A 16,415-nucleotide genomic window follows, 5' to 3' on the forward strand; every position below is an offset into this window, starting at 1 on the left:
GCTATGATAGGAGCAAAGGAAAACAGAACACAATGGAGGGAGTAGTCACCACATCATCATAATATTAATATCTAATTACTGCAAAGTGAAATTACTTGTTATATAATTTCCAACATTTGCTCTACTTGACCCTGATTCACAACTTTTTTTCCTTTATCTAATGATGTGAAAGACGGTCTTAAGGCAATCTGAAGAGACTGTTTTTTACCTCCTCAAAAAAAAGTATAAAAATAAATTCACAACAGTACGAGTTGCTCTTATAAAGAATTAAAAAAAAAAAAACAAAAAAGACATGATCCCTACTTGGTAGACTTACTTTTGTTAGCAAGTTGTCAACTATTCCATTTATTTATTTATTTTTAAAGATTTATTTTTAGGTAATCTCTACATCCAACGTGGGGCTCAAACCCACATGGAGATCAAGAGTCACATGCTCCACGGACGGAGCCAGCCAGGCACCCCTATTCCCTTTATTCATAAGAGTCTATTACTCAATGGTCTCAAGGATGACACTATCATAAAAACGATCAACAAAGAGATCTTTGGATACTAAAAATTTTAATTTCTGATTTAAAAAAAATTACCACATACCAAAATATGGAGAGATCTGATGTTTCCACCAACATTTCCACCAAGGAATCTACCATCTTTGTATGAAAAATTATTGTATTCATCATCTTTCCAAGTTCTCTGTGATCTGCAAGGCCAAGTGAAGCCTTAGAAACACTAGTGTATGCCTGCGAAAGTAAAAAACAAAGGTAGTTTAAGCAAAGACTGATGATTTTAGCCTTGACATTCTGCTGGGGGAAAAAAAATACCCATTATTGAAAATTTTTAAATATTTATTCTGACACTGTATCAGTGACATCACGTTCTTAAAGTTGTCAATAGTGACCCAAACTTGAAATTCCTATCAAAAAATTCTTTAAATAAATAAACTGAAATACTACTGCCAATAAAACAAAATCTAATATATGGGTCATTCATCTAGAACCCCAAAGGAACTGAAATTACAATATTAAAAGTATAAAACAGTGAACTGTCAAGTTAGCTCTACCAAAAGAAATTTTCCATCTAGTTTGAGGGAAAAAATACATGGGAAACACTCAGATGAACGTAAGTATTGTACATGTTCACTCACTGAGGTTTTATAGTAATTAAAACATACTGTACTAATGATGAATTCTAGAAAGAACTGAAGATAGTAAAAATTAGTGTAGCTTGACCAACAGGGTGATAGAACTTAACTAAAACCATCAGGATAGGTTTAAAGGGAAAGAAATTCTACTATAAGGGTACCAAATCAGAGAGCAGAAACCTGTCCATGGAGAGTAGGCATTCCAGAAAGGCACAGAACAAGAATAAATGGAGTGTCTACAGAATAAATACTGTTCACTATGGCTACAGTAAAGTGAAAAGCGAGGAAAGAAAATGGTGCAAGAAGAGATTCAACTAGATCATGCAGACCCCTATATACCACGTTAAAGAATTTAAATCTTTTGGCGAACCAAAGGTTCTGTGCAGTGGCCAATTATTGTTTTAGAAAGATTATTCTATGTGGAGGAGGGAACTGGGGAAAGGTAGACAGAAAGGGAATACGAGGCAGAATCTGTTAGGAGGCAGTGGTGGCAATAATCCAGACAGGATTATGATGGTCTCGTCTACAACGGTGGTAGTTCAAGAGTTTCATCTGGGAAATGATTAGATAGATGGGCAACAGAAAAATTATGAGTGATGGCCAGGATTCTGGTTTTGGGGGATACTCCTTCATGGATCCCATGTGTGCCTACACATCTTCAATATGCCAAGAATTCAAGGCCCAGAGCACTCATTACTCAGGCCATTTCTCAGGGTTGTATTTGCAGCTACCAAACTTGAGGAAATGAGGCAATATCTACCTCTGGATCAAAGAGCCAGAATTCTTACTGTTGATACGATGGAGGGTTCAACAAATTCAGTGCTCCTTAGCTGCAGTACAAACCTACCGCATACATAGCATTCATCTGGGTTCCTCTGGGCCTGCCACCATGGGTCATGGAAGCAAGAGAAAAAATGAAACATATATGTTCATGCTCATGCTGCCTCCTGTGCAATGAATAATTAAGTCCTTTGTCTCTGATGCAGGAGCCCCATATGTCTTCTGCCAGTTTTCACAAAACAGTAGAGACTAAAGAATTATTTCCTTGTAAATTGGATAAAAATGGAATCTCAGCCCCTACAATGGCAAGGGGCCACAACATGGATGGTTACCATTCACTAACACAGAAACACCACAGAGAAAACAGTTTTGTATTTTGTTGTTTTGAATTAATGAAGAATAATGACGGCAATATTCTGATGGCAAGGTATACTCCAGATATATTTTACAAACTAAGTCTAACTGAAGTTTAATTTATTTTTAATCAGCTTTAGAGTATAAAGAGGAACCACGTTTGTGGCCAGGAACTCAATAAAGACTTCCACTAACTGACCCCCATTTCAAAATTTCTGAATTAAAATATCACTGTGGAAATAATTTCAGATGAAATGGATGGTGACAAAATGAGATGATTTAATTTAGAAGACTCATCTGAAATATTTAACAACAATGAAAAGAAACCGGTTATAAAAAAAAAACAGGTTTAAATAAAAGTATAAGATAAGAACAACCCAAGTAAATCTGATGACAGAAAGGAAGAAGATAAATAAAAGTGACCAAAGATGATTAAGAGACTACCAGAATACATAAGTAAACAAGATGCCTTAGGAAGTAGGAAAAAAATGACAAATACATGGAGAAGGAATTCTTCTTTAAAGATTAGGAAAAAGAAGAATATGACCTATAAAAGACCAATGATCTTAGGATCAAATTGGATAGGACTCCAATGGAGGCATAAAGCAATTATAAAATTCTCCCAAAGGCTTATCCTTCTGGCCCTGCTCTCAAGAATTCTGATATCTAGAGAACTGTACACCTCTGTCGGGCCCCGTGTTTATACTGAACTCTTATCCCTCTATCTGACCACTGATAGGTCAGATCATTCATCTCTCTTGTGAAGATTTGTTCCTTCTTGTAGTAATATTTAACACTAAAAAGTCTCTTTACTTGCCCTTTGCCCACTGTTTGCCCTTTTCCTGTGTAAGCTATTTTCCTATTCAATTTCTACCCATCTTTCAATGTCTGGGCAAAATGATACTTTCTCTATAAAATCATTATTAGCAATTCCAACTTGAAAAAAGCTTTCTCCCTTCTAAGAAAACTATAATTTATAATCATATTTTATCAGTGGCATCTTTTAAGTTAATCTTTTAAATTTTCAACTGCTATTTAATTTTTCATTATCTTTAATGCCTGTCTCCACAGCCAGATTTATAACATCCTTAAAAGAGGATCTGTACTTCTCTATAGATTATATAATACTACTCAATATTTTATCTCCTGTATCCTATGGTCTAGTCTGTAGGTGTGGAACCTTCACTGTTGACCTGTTCTTTATCCCCTATGCTAATGTTCTGGATTCTGGCTACTGCCTCACACCTTGCACTTCTACCCTTTCCAGACAAGACTTCTCTGGCTTAGCTGTATGTCCCATGTTTTCTTCCTCAGTATGCTCTGCCCCACTGTCACTAAAAATTTAAGAGTTATTACAGTTGAAAGTGACTGTATGTCTCAGTCATGATTATGAGCAATGTTATGGGTTAAACTGTGTCCACAAAAAAATATGTTGAAGTCATAGTACCCAGTATCTCAGAATGTGACTTTATTTGGAAACAGGGTCTTTACAGAGGCAATCAAATTAAAAATGAGGTCATTAGAGTAGACCCTAACCCAATATGATGGAAATCCTTATAAAAAAGGAAAAATTTGGACACAGAGATATGCACAGAAGATTGTATGAAGAGAGACAGGGACAATGCCATTAGAGTGACTCATCTACAAGCCAAAACACATCAAAGATTGCCAGCAAATCACCAGAAGCTAGGAAAAAAAGCCTGGAACAGATTTCCCCTCATAGCCCTCAGAAGGAATCAACCCAGCTGACACCCTGATTTAGGACTTCTAGCCTCCAGAACTATAAAATAATAAGTTTCTGTTGTTTAAGCTATCAGCTTTAGTACTCTGCTATGGCAGCCCTAGCAAACTAATAAAAGCAAGAATAGAACACATGAAAGAATCAGATAGCAGGTGATATTCTTATAATTATCTCATAAAAATTTAGAAAAAACTTACAGAGGGATATATCAGTTCTACATTCTTAATGCTATACAAATGCTTTAATATTCTGCCATATGACTAAATACAGCTAAATTCTCAAGTGAATCCTTCAAATGAGTAAGTTACTAATCCTGAAAGTATTTAATAAGGGTAAATTTGAAATATATCTAAATCTCTAAAATTTTATGAACCCAAATGTTGATTTAGGCACTCTCACAAACTGACAGCAGGAGACAAATAGTTCAAGCTTTTTGACAATGAGTGACTTTCAAATTTTAAATGTGTATATCCTGTGGCAGAGCAATTTCACTTTTATTTTTATTTTTATATGCTCTACTTCTATGTTGTTTCACAACTTTTGTAAAAATAAATGTTAATTTCTAAATTTTATTTTTAATAGGAAGAAAACAACCCATTATATATACATATTTAGTATTTTGGGGTGGTGATGTTTTAAGTGTTCTTCCCTGATTTCCCATTAACCAACTCTGCAACCTCAGGCAAGTTACCTACTTGTGGCTTCATTTATAAAATCATCTCCAAAAGTACACAACCACAGAACAAAGAACAAGAGCGAGAAAAATGCCTATGCATTTTGAGTTTGGAAGGAAAGAACCTAAGAGCAAAATTACCTCAGGGAACTAAGCAGACTGCAAGAAAAGTATGCTCTTCCTAGGAGTCCTTCCTGAGACTGGGTTGATCTAAAAATCTCTTCCACCAACACATATTGGTTATATTTTCACTTTTTAACTAAACAAAAATTAACTTAAGTTGCAGAACCATGGGTGTATACAGTATAATTCCATTTACGGTTTGAACACCTAAAAGGATATAAACCACTTATTAAAAGTACTTCTGAGGTATGAAATTGGGAAAAGTACAAACTTTCATATTCTACTTTATCTCTGGGTATTCTGATATCTTATAATGAGAACATACTATTATTATTTTAAAATATACATATTTTTGGGCGCCTGGGTGGCTCAGTTGGTTAAGCAACTGCCTTTGGCATGGGTCATGTTCCTGGAGTCCCGGGATTGAGTCCCGCATGGGGCTCCCTGCTCAGCGGGGAGTCTGCTTCACCCTCTGACCCTCTCCCCTCTCATGCTCTTTCTCACACACACTCTCTCTCTAAAATAAATAAAATCTTTAAAAAAAAATACATATTTTTAAAATATTCCGTTACTGAAAAAACTAGGCCACAGTTTTCACATAATCACTAGAAGTACTTACATGGCAATTAAATTTCATCATGAAATTTAGTTATGCAAAGATTTTAAGCTTGAGTTTTAAAAGCCCTTAAAAACTACTTATGTGAGTTATATAGTAAATGAAAACTTTTAAAGTCTAACACCAATTATTTGTGCATTTCAGAAAACTGAAGCTTCTGGCACTACATCAGGGGACAGTAAACTACAGCCTGTGAGCTGGATGCCTGTTCTTGCTCTTTTCTAAAGAACACATCTAGATAGCTAACAAGCACATGAAAAGGTGCTCGACATCATTAATCATCAGGGAAATGCAAATCAAAACCACAACGAGATGTCACCTCACCTCTGTTAAAAAAACTATTAACAAAAACACAAGGCAAAAATGTGGAGAAAAGGGAACCTTCATGTACTCTTGGTGGGAATGTAAATGGATGCAGCCACTATAGAAAACAGTATGGAGACTCCTCAAAAAAATTAGAACTACCATATGGTCCAATAATTCCATTTCTAGATATTTATCTGAAGGAAATGAAAACATTCACTCAAAAAGTTATCTACAAACCCAAGTTCATATACAGCACTATTTACAGCAGCCAAGACACGGAAATGGCCTAAGTGGCAACTGATGGATAAACAGATGAAGAAATGGTGGTGTAAATACACACACACACACACACACACACACACACAGACACAGACACACACACACACGGGAATATTATTCAACAAAAGAATGGGGTAATCCTGCCACATGTGACAACACGGGTGGATCCTGAAAGCATTATGCTAAGTGAATTAAGTCAGACACAGAAAGTCAAAGACCAAATGAACTCACTTATATGTGGAATTTTTAAAAATAACAAAAACTTAAAACTAAATGTATAGTAGACAACAGACTGCTGGTTGCCAGAGGTGGGGAGCCAGAGTTGGGCAATATGGCTGAGGGTAACAAAAAGTATAGACTTCCAGTTATAAAATAAGTAAGTCCTGAGATGTCACGTACAGCATGATGATTATATCAGTAAAACTGTATTGCATAATTCAAAGTTGATAAGAAAGTAGATCTTAAAAGTTCTCATAAGAAAATAAATTCCTAACTATGTGTGGTGATGGATGTTAACTAGACTTATGATCATGTTGCAATATGTATGAATGATCATTGTGTTGTAAACCTGAAACTAATAAAATGTTGTATGTTGATTATATCTTAAAAAAAAACTATTTCTTTTATGAGGTAAAAACTATAATTAGTTATACAAAACTAGTCTTTCAACAGGTATACACCAATGAATTTTTTTTCTTATTAGTGTTTTCATGTTAGCTAAAATATTCAATACCCAAACAGAATGACAATGAAAATTAAGTTATTCTTACCTGTAATCTAAACCAATCTAATCTCATTCCTCTGAAATCAAATACTTCCCCATCTTCAACTACAATAACAGAAAAAATATTACAAAGCAAATTAATGTTTCACAAATATGTAATCACAGTTTTAAAATTTAACATCTAAGACAATTCCACTTATGGCCATGTACACAAAAGAATTAAAAGCAGTCTTAAAAGAGGTATTTGTACACCATGTTCACAGCGGCATTAATCACAACAGCCAAAAGGCAGAAGCAACCCAAATCTCTATCAACAGAGGAATAGATGAATGAAATGTGGTACATTATTCAGCCTTTAAAAGGAAGGAAACTCTGACACATGCTATAGTGTGGCTGAACCTTGAGGACATTATGCTAGTGAAATAAGTCAGTGACAGAAAGACAAATACTGCATGATCCCACTTATGAGGTACCTGGAGTAGTCAAACTCACAGAACCAGAAAGTAGAATGGTAGATGTCAGGGGCGAGGGGTTATCAGGAGTTGCTCTTTAATAGCTATGGAGTTTCAATTTTCAAGATGGCAAAGTTCTGGAGATTGGTTGCACAGCTATGTGAATATACTAAACACTATTAAACTGTACACTTAAAAAAACAAATATAACTGAACAGTTAATACAGTGAAGTCATTCTCAAATCCTTTAAAGATGTTGATATAAGGAGGGAGTTATGCTAAGAGATGTGTAAAGTACAGACTTTCTCTCCTAAACTTTCTCAGTGTGCTTACATGCCAATTTTGAAGAAGCTAGAATAGAACTTGAGAAATCCTGTAAACAGCAGCTTTGGACAGTATGAAGCTCCTCAAAGTAACTCTTTATAAACCAAGTATCACTAGGCAACTTTACAAAAGTTTCACTACTTAAGTGTGATAAAGATTGATTAAACTAAAATGTATTTATTACTCAGAAATTTTCAAGGCTTTGGATATCTTTTACTTAAAGATTACAACACTAAGACATCATACTAATCTGTTAGACTGAAGTATTCAAATAATGAAGAGGCAGTCAAGTATACAACATTAACATTGGGACTGTCAGACCTGTACTTAAAAAAATCCCTACACTAGCACTTAATACCTGTTAGAGCTTGGGCAAATAACTGAGAGGTTAACTCTCAAACCTTGAGTTTCCAAATCTACCAAATAAAAGTATAAACAGCTTTCTAAAATTCATGTGAATTAAATAGGATAATATGGAACTGCCTGGCACTTTTTAAAACATAATTTTATCAGTGGTACCAACTACTGTCATAGGTGATGCTTGGACCACATATATATATACTTATGTTTTGTTTTGTTTTGTTTTTAATTACAAAATGCCTTTCTTCCCCCTGCTGAATAGTAAGAAATTTCAAGCTATAATTCTCATTATTTTTATAAATATCATCACACACCCATTTTGGCAACTTTTGCTTCAGAGAGAACAAAGCTAAGACAAAAGAGAACAGAGTAAATGTGTCTAAAATAAATGAGTCTAAAAAAATTAACTGTTAAATCCCCTCCTTAATAATCAAATTTGAAAATCTAATTAGGAGAAAATATGTTTTTATTTGGAAGACTTACCTTGTTTTACACTCAGGGAAGTCATAGTGTTAACAAAAGAGGACATGATGATCGATTCATCTTCAGGGCACACAGAAAGATTCTGAAAAAAAGAAACAAAAAATAATGTTAAAAACATCTAACTGGGGAAACAATTCATAGGTCCATCAAGTGGTGGATGAATAAACAAGTTGGTATATCCATACTGTGGAATATTTTTCAGCCTTAAACAGGAATGAAATGATACACACATTAACATAGATGAATCTCAAAAACACTATGCTAATTGAAAGAAATCATAAACAATAGATTATACAGTATATGATTCCATTTATATGAGAAAAAATGTTTTTAAAGGCAAAAGTGACAAAAAGCAGACGAATGGTTGCCCAGGGTTTAGAGAGATTATCAATTATAAAGGTACACAAGAAAACTTTTAAGTGGGGCGCCTGGGTGGCTCAGTCGTTAAGCGTCTGCCTTCAGCTCAGGTCATGGTCCCAGGGTCCTGGGATCGAGCCCTGTATCGGGCTCCCTGCTCAGCAGGAAGTCTGTTTCTCCCTCTCCCACTCCCCCTGCTTGTGTTCCCTCTCTCGCTGTGTCTCTAGCTGTCAAATAAAATAAATAAAATCTTTAAAAAAAAAAAAAAGAAAGAAAAGAAAACTTTTAAGTATCAGAAACTTTCTATGTCTTGACTATAGTGGTAGTGACATGGATGTACAGTTGTCAAAATTCAAACAGTACACTGAAAACAGGTGACTTTTATTTTGTGTAAATTATATTTCAACAAAATTAGGACCAAAATATTCCTAAGTCAGCTAAAAAACTGAATACCTTAAAAACTACATCTGAAGTTGTTGCTAAATAAGATATTTTTTTAAAAAAGTGGATGCTTAGCTCACAAATAGCATAATTTTTAAAACCTACACAGCAATGTGAACATAATTTCATTACACTGTACACTTAAAAATGGTTAGCATAGAGAATTATATGTTATGTATATTTCACCTCAATAAAAAAATTTAACACCTATTACAATGAACTATATTAAAAGGTTAATCTTAGTTCTAAATTTAAATCCTAGTAAATGGTTAAAAACACCAGGCATGTACTTTACAACAGAAGAGGGTATAAACAGCTCGGGCACTGGAGTTAAAGCCTGCACTCAAATACTGGCTGTATTACTCATGAACTCTAGGATACTGAGCAAGTTATGTAAATTCTTTTTTCTTCAACATATGGTAACTATACCCAACCTCATAGAATTGTGCATAGACGTAGTAAAATGTACTATCAATAAATCTGAAAATTAATATTAGTATTACTGCTACTAATATTGTAATTCCAGAAAAACAAATAAAACTTTAATTTTCCTAGTATTGTTAAAATACAACTGATGTAAAAGACACTACAAGAGATGGAATGACTTAAAAATTTTAATATAATGTAACATAAATCTACAACATTTATTAATTAATATCTAACCAGCCACAGCAAGTTTCAAAATGACATGAAACCAGGAGTCTGGTTTATTTTTTAAATTGTGACAGCACAAAAGCCTCTGGTTTATCTGGTAAGTAGTAACTATTTAAATAAAAGTACAGCAAAGTAATAACATTTTAGGGATAAAATCAGCTCTTCTATTCCCATTTTTAAAGGGCATTCTAGACAGAAAGCATCTGAGCTCCATCTAGTGGATAAAGGAAAAAATACACCAGTTCGGGATAGTAACCTATGAGGTGTACATATAATTCAAGGTAAACAATTACATGAACAATTTTTTATTTTCTTATTCGCATTTTTTAGGTAGGTTTGAAAAAAACCAGGATATCAAAGTATGGTTATTCCTCTGGAAAACCAGTAGTTTTAAAATATAGAGAATGCATGCTGTTCTTTGTATGTTAGTTTACTAGTAGTCTTTAGATATCTTGATTTTATAAAATGAAGCAAAAAAAAAACATTTTCCTTACAGTTAGCTTATTTGGAATAAAGATAAATTTATATTAAGATGAAAAAGACTGAGTAAAGAAATTATAGAAACCAAAAAAAAGTAAGACTAAAAATCAGCAGAGGAAAATCCAAATTGAAAACAAAATCAGGACATTTAATCAAATTAGGACATCTAGATGAATTTTTTTAAAAAAATCTGGTCACCTTCTAACATACTTTGCCAAAAGATTTATCTTCTAATTTTCCTCCTCTAAAACTTGGTTAAATCTGATTTATGGCTATCCTCCTCTTTTGCAAGGCCCTCTATAATTTGGTCTGTATATCTCCACCACCAAAATAAAGAATTATTCCCTGCATTCACTCTGAACTGTGTACATAATTAAGCATAACAACTATTACACTCAACTACAACTAAGTGTTTTCTCCCCTCTAGATGATGATCCCCTTGACAAGATATGACAATGACTTACTTATACTAGTATCTCCACCACTTGGCACTAGATTATACTGAGCAAACAAATCAGTTACTAGAAAGGAGGGAAGGAAGGAACAACAGAGAGAATAGCATGATACAGTTTTTACCTGCACAAGTTCATTGAGAACAACAGCATCAAAGCCAGAAAGGTACTGCACATAATACCTCTGCATTACAGGTCCGTATTTCCTTACATGTGCTCTAAGCTCTTCCATGTAAAATATTAATTCAGCAATGTGCCTTTTTAAAAAATTCAAGAAAAGTATTTCAAAAAATAAATTCATCATTATCAAGGAAAATATAAAATGCCTTTGGTATTACTACAAGAAGTTTTTTTCCTTAGAAAAAGCACTGCTAAATATCATTTTATGTCAATTACTTTCTAAAGATATTTCCATGATAGAAAACAAAAATAAAAGAACAGCAAAACAGCTATGACTAAAAAAGCTGATAAAGGAAAACCCAAAATGAAAATAAAATTAGGGTATCTCATAAATTACATCATTACAAAAAAAATCACAAACGAAAGAAGATTAAAGGATTAGGAATAAGCCTTCTCTGTAGTCTTAATAAAATAAGTCTTAATAAAATAAGACTAAGATTTCTCTGCTTCATTTATCTAACTCCTATTCAAAAACTGTGGACTAAAATGATAGAAAGACATTTCAAATCACACACTTGGTTGCAACTCTACTTCATAAGGATTCTTATTTAAATTTTTGTGTAGTAAATCATCTTAAAAAATGAATTCCAAAGGAAATACCACTGGTTATAGCAAGAAAACAAGGAAGAATTTATGACCACCTAGAGTATTAGAAAGAAACACTAAAAGCCCTAATATTAAGCTAAAGTAGACTCTGCATTCTAATTCGTATCATCTAATGATATATTACAAATATTCCTTTATTATGAAATATGCAAAGCCCTTAAAAAGGTCTTTCAAAATAATTTACTCCAAGTTCCCAAGTTCCACATCTCATACATCAAAATAATAAAAAATAACTTTCTAAATGTTGCTAACTTACTTGTCTATAAAGTCATCTGCACTCTTCTTTGGCATGTTATCTGCATGACGAAGTAGCCAGATAATTTCATCACGGGCAAACGATAGTGCCATAAAAACAAAAAGTGCCTAATTAAAAAAAATAAACAACATTGCTTATTCTCATGCCAAGATTATAAGTAAAACCTATTCATAATCTTTCTCTAAGTGAAAGGTCACCGGCAAGAACTGACAGAATCAAGTTCAAAAGACAAAAATGAAAACACAAAAGAAAACTTGGAGATAGTATCAAAAAAGGTACACGTGTAAGTAAGAAGTGAGAAAAATGGAGGAAGGTGTGATGTATGAGTGTCAAGTAAGTAAACTCATTCTCAGTTAAATATGTTTTAGTAAAATTTCAAACTTTAGTACAATTTCCCATTCCCAATACTAAAACAAAATTTTAGTAAAATTTCAAACTTTAGTACAATTTCCCATAGAAAGTATTTTTTTAATTTTAATATGGCACACCTATCGTTAAGAAATTAAATCAGAAATTAAATCAAATTTTAGTAAAATTTCACACAGAAGTTTTCATTTTAATATGGCACAGCTGTAGTTAAAGCAAGAATTAAATCAATTACCTTCGGACCTAGCAAGCCCGGTTGATCAGAGAGGACAGTAGCCAATTCTTTCAGTGCAGACCTTAAAAATTTGCGTCTTTCTCTGTGCATTGAACCACTACAGGGAAAGACATCATTATAATTTATGTTTCCACTAAAATTGTTATTGGCAATTAAATAACATCATTTCAGGTCAATTTCCAAAGTTTTTTTAGAAAGAAGTCCCTACAAATATCTTCTATGGTATGTCACGTCATTAAACGACTTTCCAATCTTACCTTTATCCTTGTCTTTATGCTGTTTTTATAACCATGTTTATTCTGTTACTCTCCACCTATCAAAATGCTACCCAAACTTCAAGACCAATCCTTCAAAAAGCAGTTCCCAATATCCAGATGTCCATTTCTAAATAATTTCTGCAACTTTAATACCATTTAGTTTAGCACTTTATAAACTAGACTGCGAAATCCTTGAAAGCAAGCAATGTTCTACTATGTATATACATTTCTGTCACCCCCACAAAAAAATCAATGAACACGTTAATAAATATCTGATAATCCATATCCAGTTTATTAAGTACATTCCTATTAAATATGTAAGACTGACTAAACAAGAGCTATATACAAGAAAGACATTAGGATGAGATCACTTGGCACTCTTGTTCAAAAACAAAGATGAGGAAAGGAAAAGATAATTATAAATATTCATTACTAGGTATTTTTTAAATGAAATGCAAATTTTTAAGAAGAATTACTCTCACATATTAACATGGAAAAAAAAAATCACAGAATGTTTTAAGTATTCCAACTTCTCACACTATGCAAAATATACAGTCCCAATTTTAGGTTTTAAGATTTTGATAGGTACAAAAAATGGCACCACCACCACCACCACCTCCCCTCACACACAATATATATATATAGGCCAAAAAAACAATTGTAAGGGATATAGAATACCAGAAATTTGGTCGGGACACAGATTAGTTTTAGAAGACTCTGATTAAAATCCAACCTCTGCCTAGTGACCTTAGGTTTCACCTCTCCTAGTTTTAGCCTCTTATCTATAAAACAGGGATGATGATACCTGCCTCAAAAGATACATCTTTCATAATGGCTGATACACAGTACTTTTACAATATTAGGTTAATTCCAATGATAAGCTCTTTTTTATCTGACAATAATAAAGTCATCCTGTGCAATTTCTAAGAAGAAAGGGGCCAAAGGGGACTATTTTACTACACAGAGTTGCTACAGGTGCCTATGGTGTTGTAAATATAGAGAGAAAATGTCTATAAAGTACTAAGCCTGGATTACGGGAATGAGGAATTCCTATGAAAAATTACTACTGCTCACCACTTATGATTACTTTATATAACAAATAAAGGGGGGAAAATGCCTTACCTTTAAAAGTTTCATAAAAAATAGCTATGACACCATATATATGCTTACAACAGGGTCTATCCAATGAAGAAGTGATAATCATTTGTATTTCTGTATGTCAAGAAAGGACTTCTAACACATTCCAAAGTATGTTATTTATACTAGAAAATAACTTTTAATAATATAAGCATTTCATTAGGGCGAAAAAATATGCATGAGGAAATGATACAGCACTGACAGCAATGAATAAAGATGGTTTAAAAAAGTCCCAACACCCATTCCATAGCCTAAACCTAAATTCTAAAACTTGCCGTTTTATATTTTCATCAATGGCAATGGTGCATTATCTTCTCTCTTGCTTATAGAAATACAGATGGATCAAATAATATTACTTCTACCTAAGCTCAGTAGAGAAAATATTCTACACAAGTATACCACCTGTAACAATTAAGCTGAAATATCAAATTATTTATAATTCATGATAAAATTGAAAAGTTGTTCAAAGATCTTAAATATACTAACTTTTAAGTTATTCTATATACTTACTAATATATAATATTTACTACAATTCAGGAAAGGCATACTTTGAAAAGTAAATACTATTTAGGAGAGTGTGAAGATATGTCAAATTTTCATGAAATAGTACAAAAATCATCACAACTTGGAAAGTATTGGCACAAAAGCATAGTAATGGTAAAAGACTTGAATGATACCTAAAATAAAAGACCTTTGTATGGTACTTCCTTAGAGCACTTTTATCAACACTTCAAAAATATTTAAGATCTGTCTACACTAACTTGAAGCTTAGCAGATACTGAGGATATTTGCTTATTTTTCATTGATTTAAAGTCTCTCACTTCTATCACATCTGGCACACGTTAACCTGCAATCACTTCAACAAAATTATTCTTTAAGAAATTCTTTTTGATTTTAAGTTCCACATAAAAGACAGAACTACTTACGCATGTGACACAGCTGCCTCTTTGCATTCTCTTATGTCATTAATACGCTTATTATAGCTACGTGGAAAAAAAAATTTAGAACCATGTTAATCTTAATTTCATCGGTAACAGTCTAAACAAATTAGCCAAACACTAAAAGTCAATTAAAAATTACTATTAGCGGCAAGAAAAACTGGCCCTCAAACTAAAAATGCATGTAAGAAATCCACGCACCTCCTTTCCTGGTACCTTACAGTACCCAGTAAAGTCTTCTTAGAAAAATATATCTCATATTATATTAAATCTCACAAAAAAATTAACGCTCACTATGTAGATCTTGATCAAATACACTTCATTAAGCCCCCATGGAGTCATTAAAATTATACTTCCAATGTAATTAATAGTGGTTTCCCAAAATCTAAAGTAATAACAAAGCTATTACTTCTGATTTTTAAGCTATCTCATAAAAAAAAAATTCTGAAAGAACATACACTATTGAGCAACACTAGTGAATGTTTGCAGATAGGGGTTTTGTGGTAGTAAAAACTGGGGCAGGAAAGCATATTGACTACTTTAAAAGAAACAGGACACCAACATCAAAAGTTTAAAGGTAACATTTGAAAAATAAATGCTTATAATAAATACATTATTTTCATAAATACTACATACAAAAACTCAAAATTTCTAAAATGTTAAAACTATCTTCCTGACAATCTGACTAAAACCAGTTATACTAAGAACTCCAACTTCTATATTAAATACTCTAAGATTTATGTGTTCTTTGAGCAAATGTCCAAAATACATTAATTCTGTAATCACTGTCCTTTATAATTAATAAGCTTTCATACTTAACGATCTGATGTGTAACTACTGGAAGTCATATTTTAAATTGATCACTCATAATTTAATAAAAATTAAGACTTCTCAACTTCAAATATGAAGATTCTTAAATGGTAAATTTATCGTTAGAAAAGCATAACCAAAAAAAAGAAAAGTGTTAACATTAAGACAATCGGTCTCATGGTGTCATTAAGCTTATGTGTACCATGCATAAATTCGCTCAATATATAGACTACCTGGTTCTAAATGCTTACATATATTTAAATATGATTCCACAGAGAAGCTATCAATATGCTAAAACAAAATACAAGTTTCATGATTCTCAATCTGCATCAACTAGAAAATGAAAATCAATTAGAAAGTATCCCATATGACATAGGATATTTCCAGGTACTCCACCATCTAAAATAAAAGCCAAATAAGAGCTGGAAAGTACATAGGGCACCAGACCTCATTTTATGACTGAGAAACTACATATGAGAATGTCAGAAACACCCACGGTGACAGAAATTAGAACAGTGGTCACCTGATCAAGGGCCTGGGAAGTGGGAGATCAGAGGTGGCAGTACTGACCAAAAGGGGCACAAATCAATTTTCTGGGAATAATGGAAATGTTCTGTATCTTGACTAGGTGATCACCTAGAGTATTCATATACAAAGTTGTAGACACCTAAACTTTATGCATTTTTCTGTCTGTAAATTTTACTTCAAAAATCACTAGGGAAAAGAGGGCAGATTCCTTTAGCCTCTTCAAGGTACAGATATAGGAAATACAAGTTAGGGATGATGTCCAGGAACTTGTAATTCTTACACATACTAAAATTTGAGGCTTAAGTTGGTAGGTTAAACAGATCTTTATCTTTTAATAACTAACAGATGCTTCATCTCAATTTCAT

At 33.0% G+C, this 16,415-nt stretch overlaps 2 protein-coding genes across 6 annotated transcripts in view; one reads left to right on the forward strand and one right to left on the reverse strand.

Moving 5' to 3' along the window:
* Window positions 1-16,415, reverse strand: part of NCKAP1 (NCK associated protein 1) — a 99,114-nt gene that overhangs the window by 38,314 nt on the left and 44,385 nt on the right. For all 5 annotated transcript variants that reach the window (XM_027588435.1, XM_027588433.1, XM_027588436.1 and 2 more), the window contains 7 exons: window positions 14,701-14,757; window positions 12,381-12,477; window positions 11,780-11,886; window positions 10,862-10,994; window positions 8,354-8,435; window positions 6,781-6,839; window positions 592-737 (listed from right to left, as the gene is read on the reverse strand). In XM_027588435.1, coding sequence (XP_027444236.1) covers window positions 592-737; window positions 6,781-6,839; window positions 8,354-8,435; window positions 10,862-10,994; window positions 11,780-11,886; window positions 12,381-12,477; window positions 14,701-14,757 — 681 coding nt within the window. The remainder of the gene's footprint in view (window positions 1-591; window positions 738-6,780; window positions 6,840-8,353; window positions 8,436-10,861; window positions 10,995-11,779; window positions 11,887-12,380; window positions 12,478-14,700; window positions 14,758-16,415) is intronic.
* LOC113920339 (WAS/WASL-interacting protein family member 3-like) overlaps window positions 1-16,415 on the forward strand; it is a 71,145-nt gene that overhangs the window by 9,255 nt on the left and 45,475 nt on the right. The window lies entirely within an intron of this gene.

This window comes from Zalophus californianus, chromosome 3, assembly GCF_009762305.2.
Source record: "Zalophus californianus isolate mZalCal1 chromosome 3, mZalCal1.pri.v2, whole genome shotgun sequence".
Lineage (NCBI taxonomy): Eukaryota > Metazoa > Chordata > Mammalia > Carnivora > Otariidae > Zalophus > Zalophus californianus.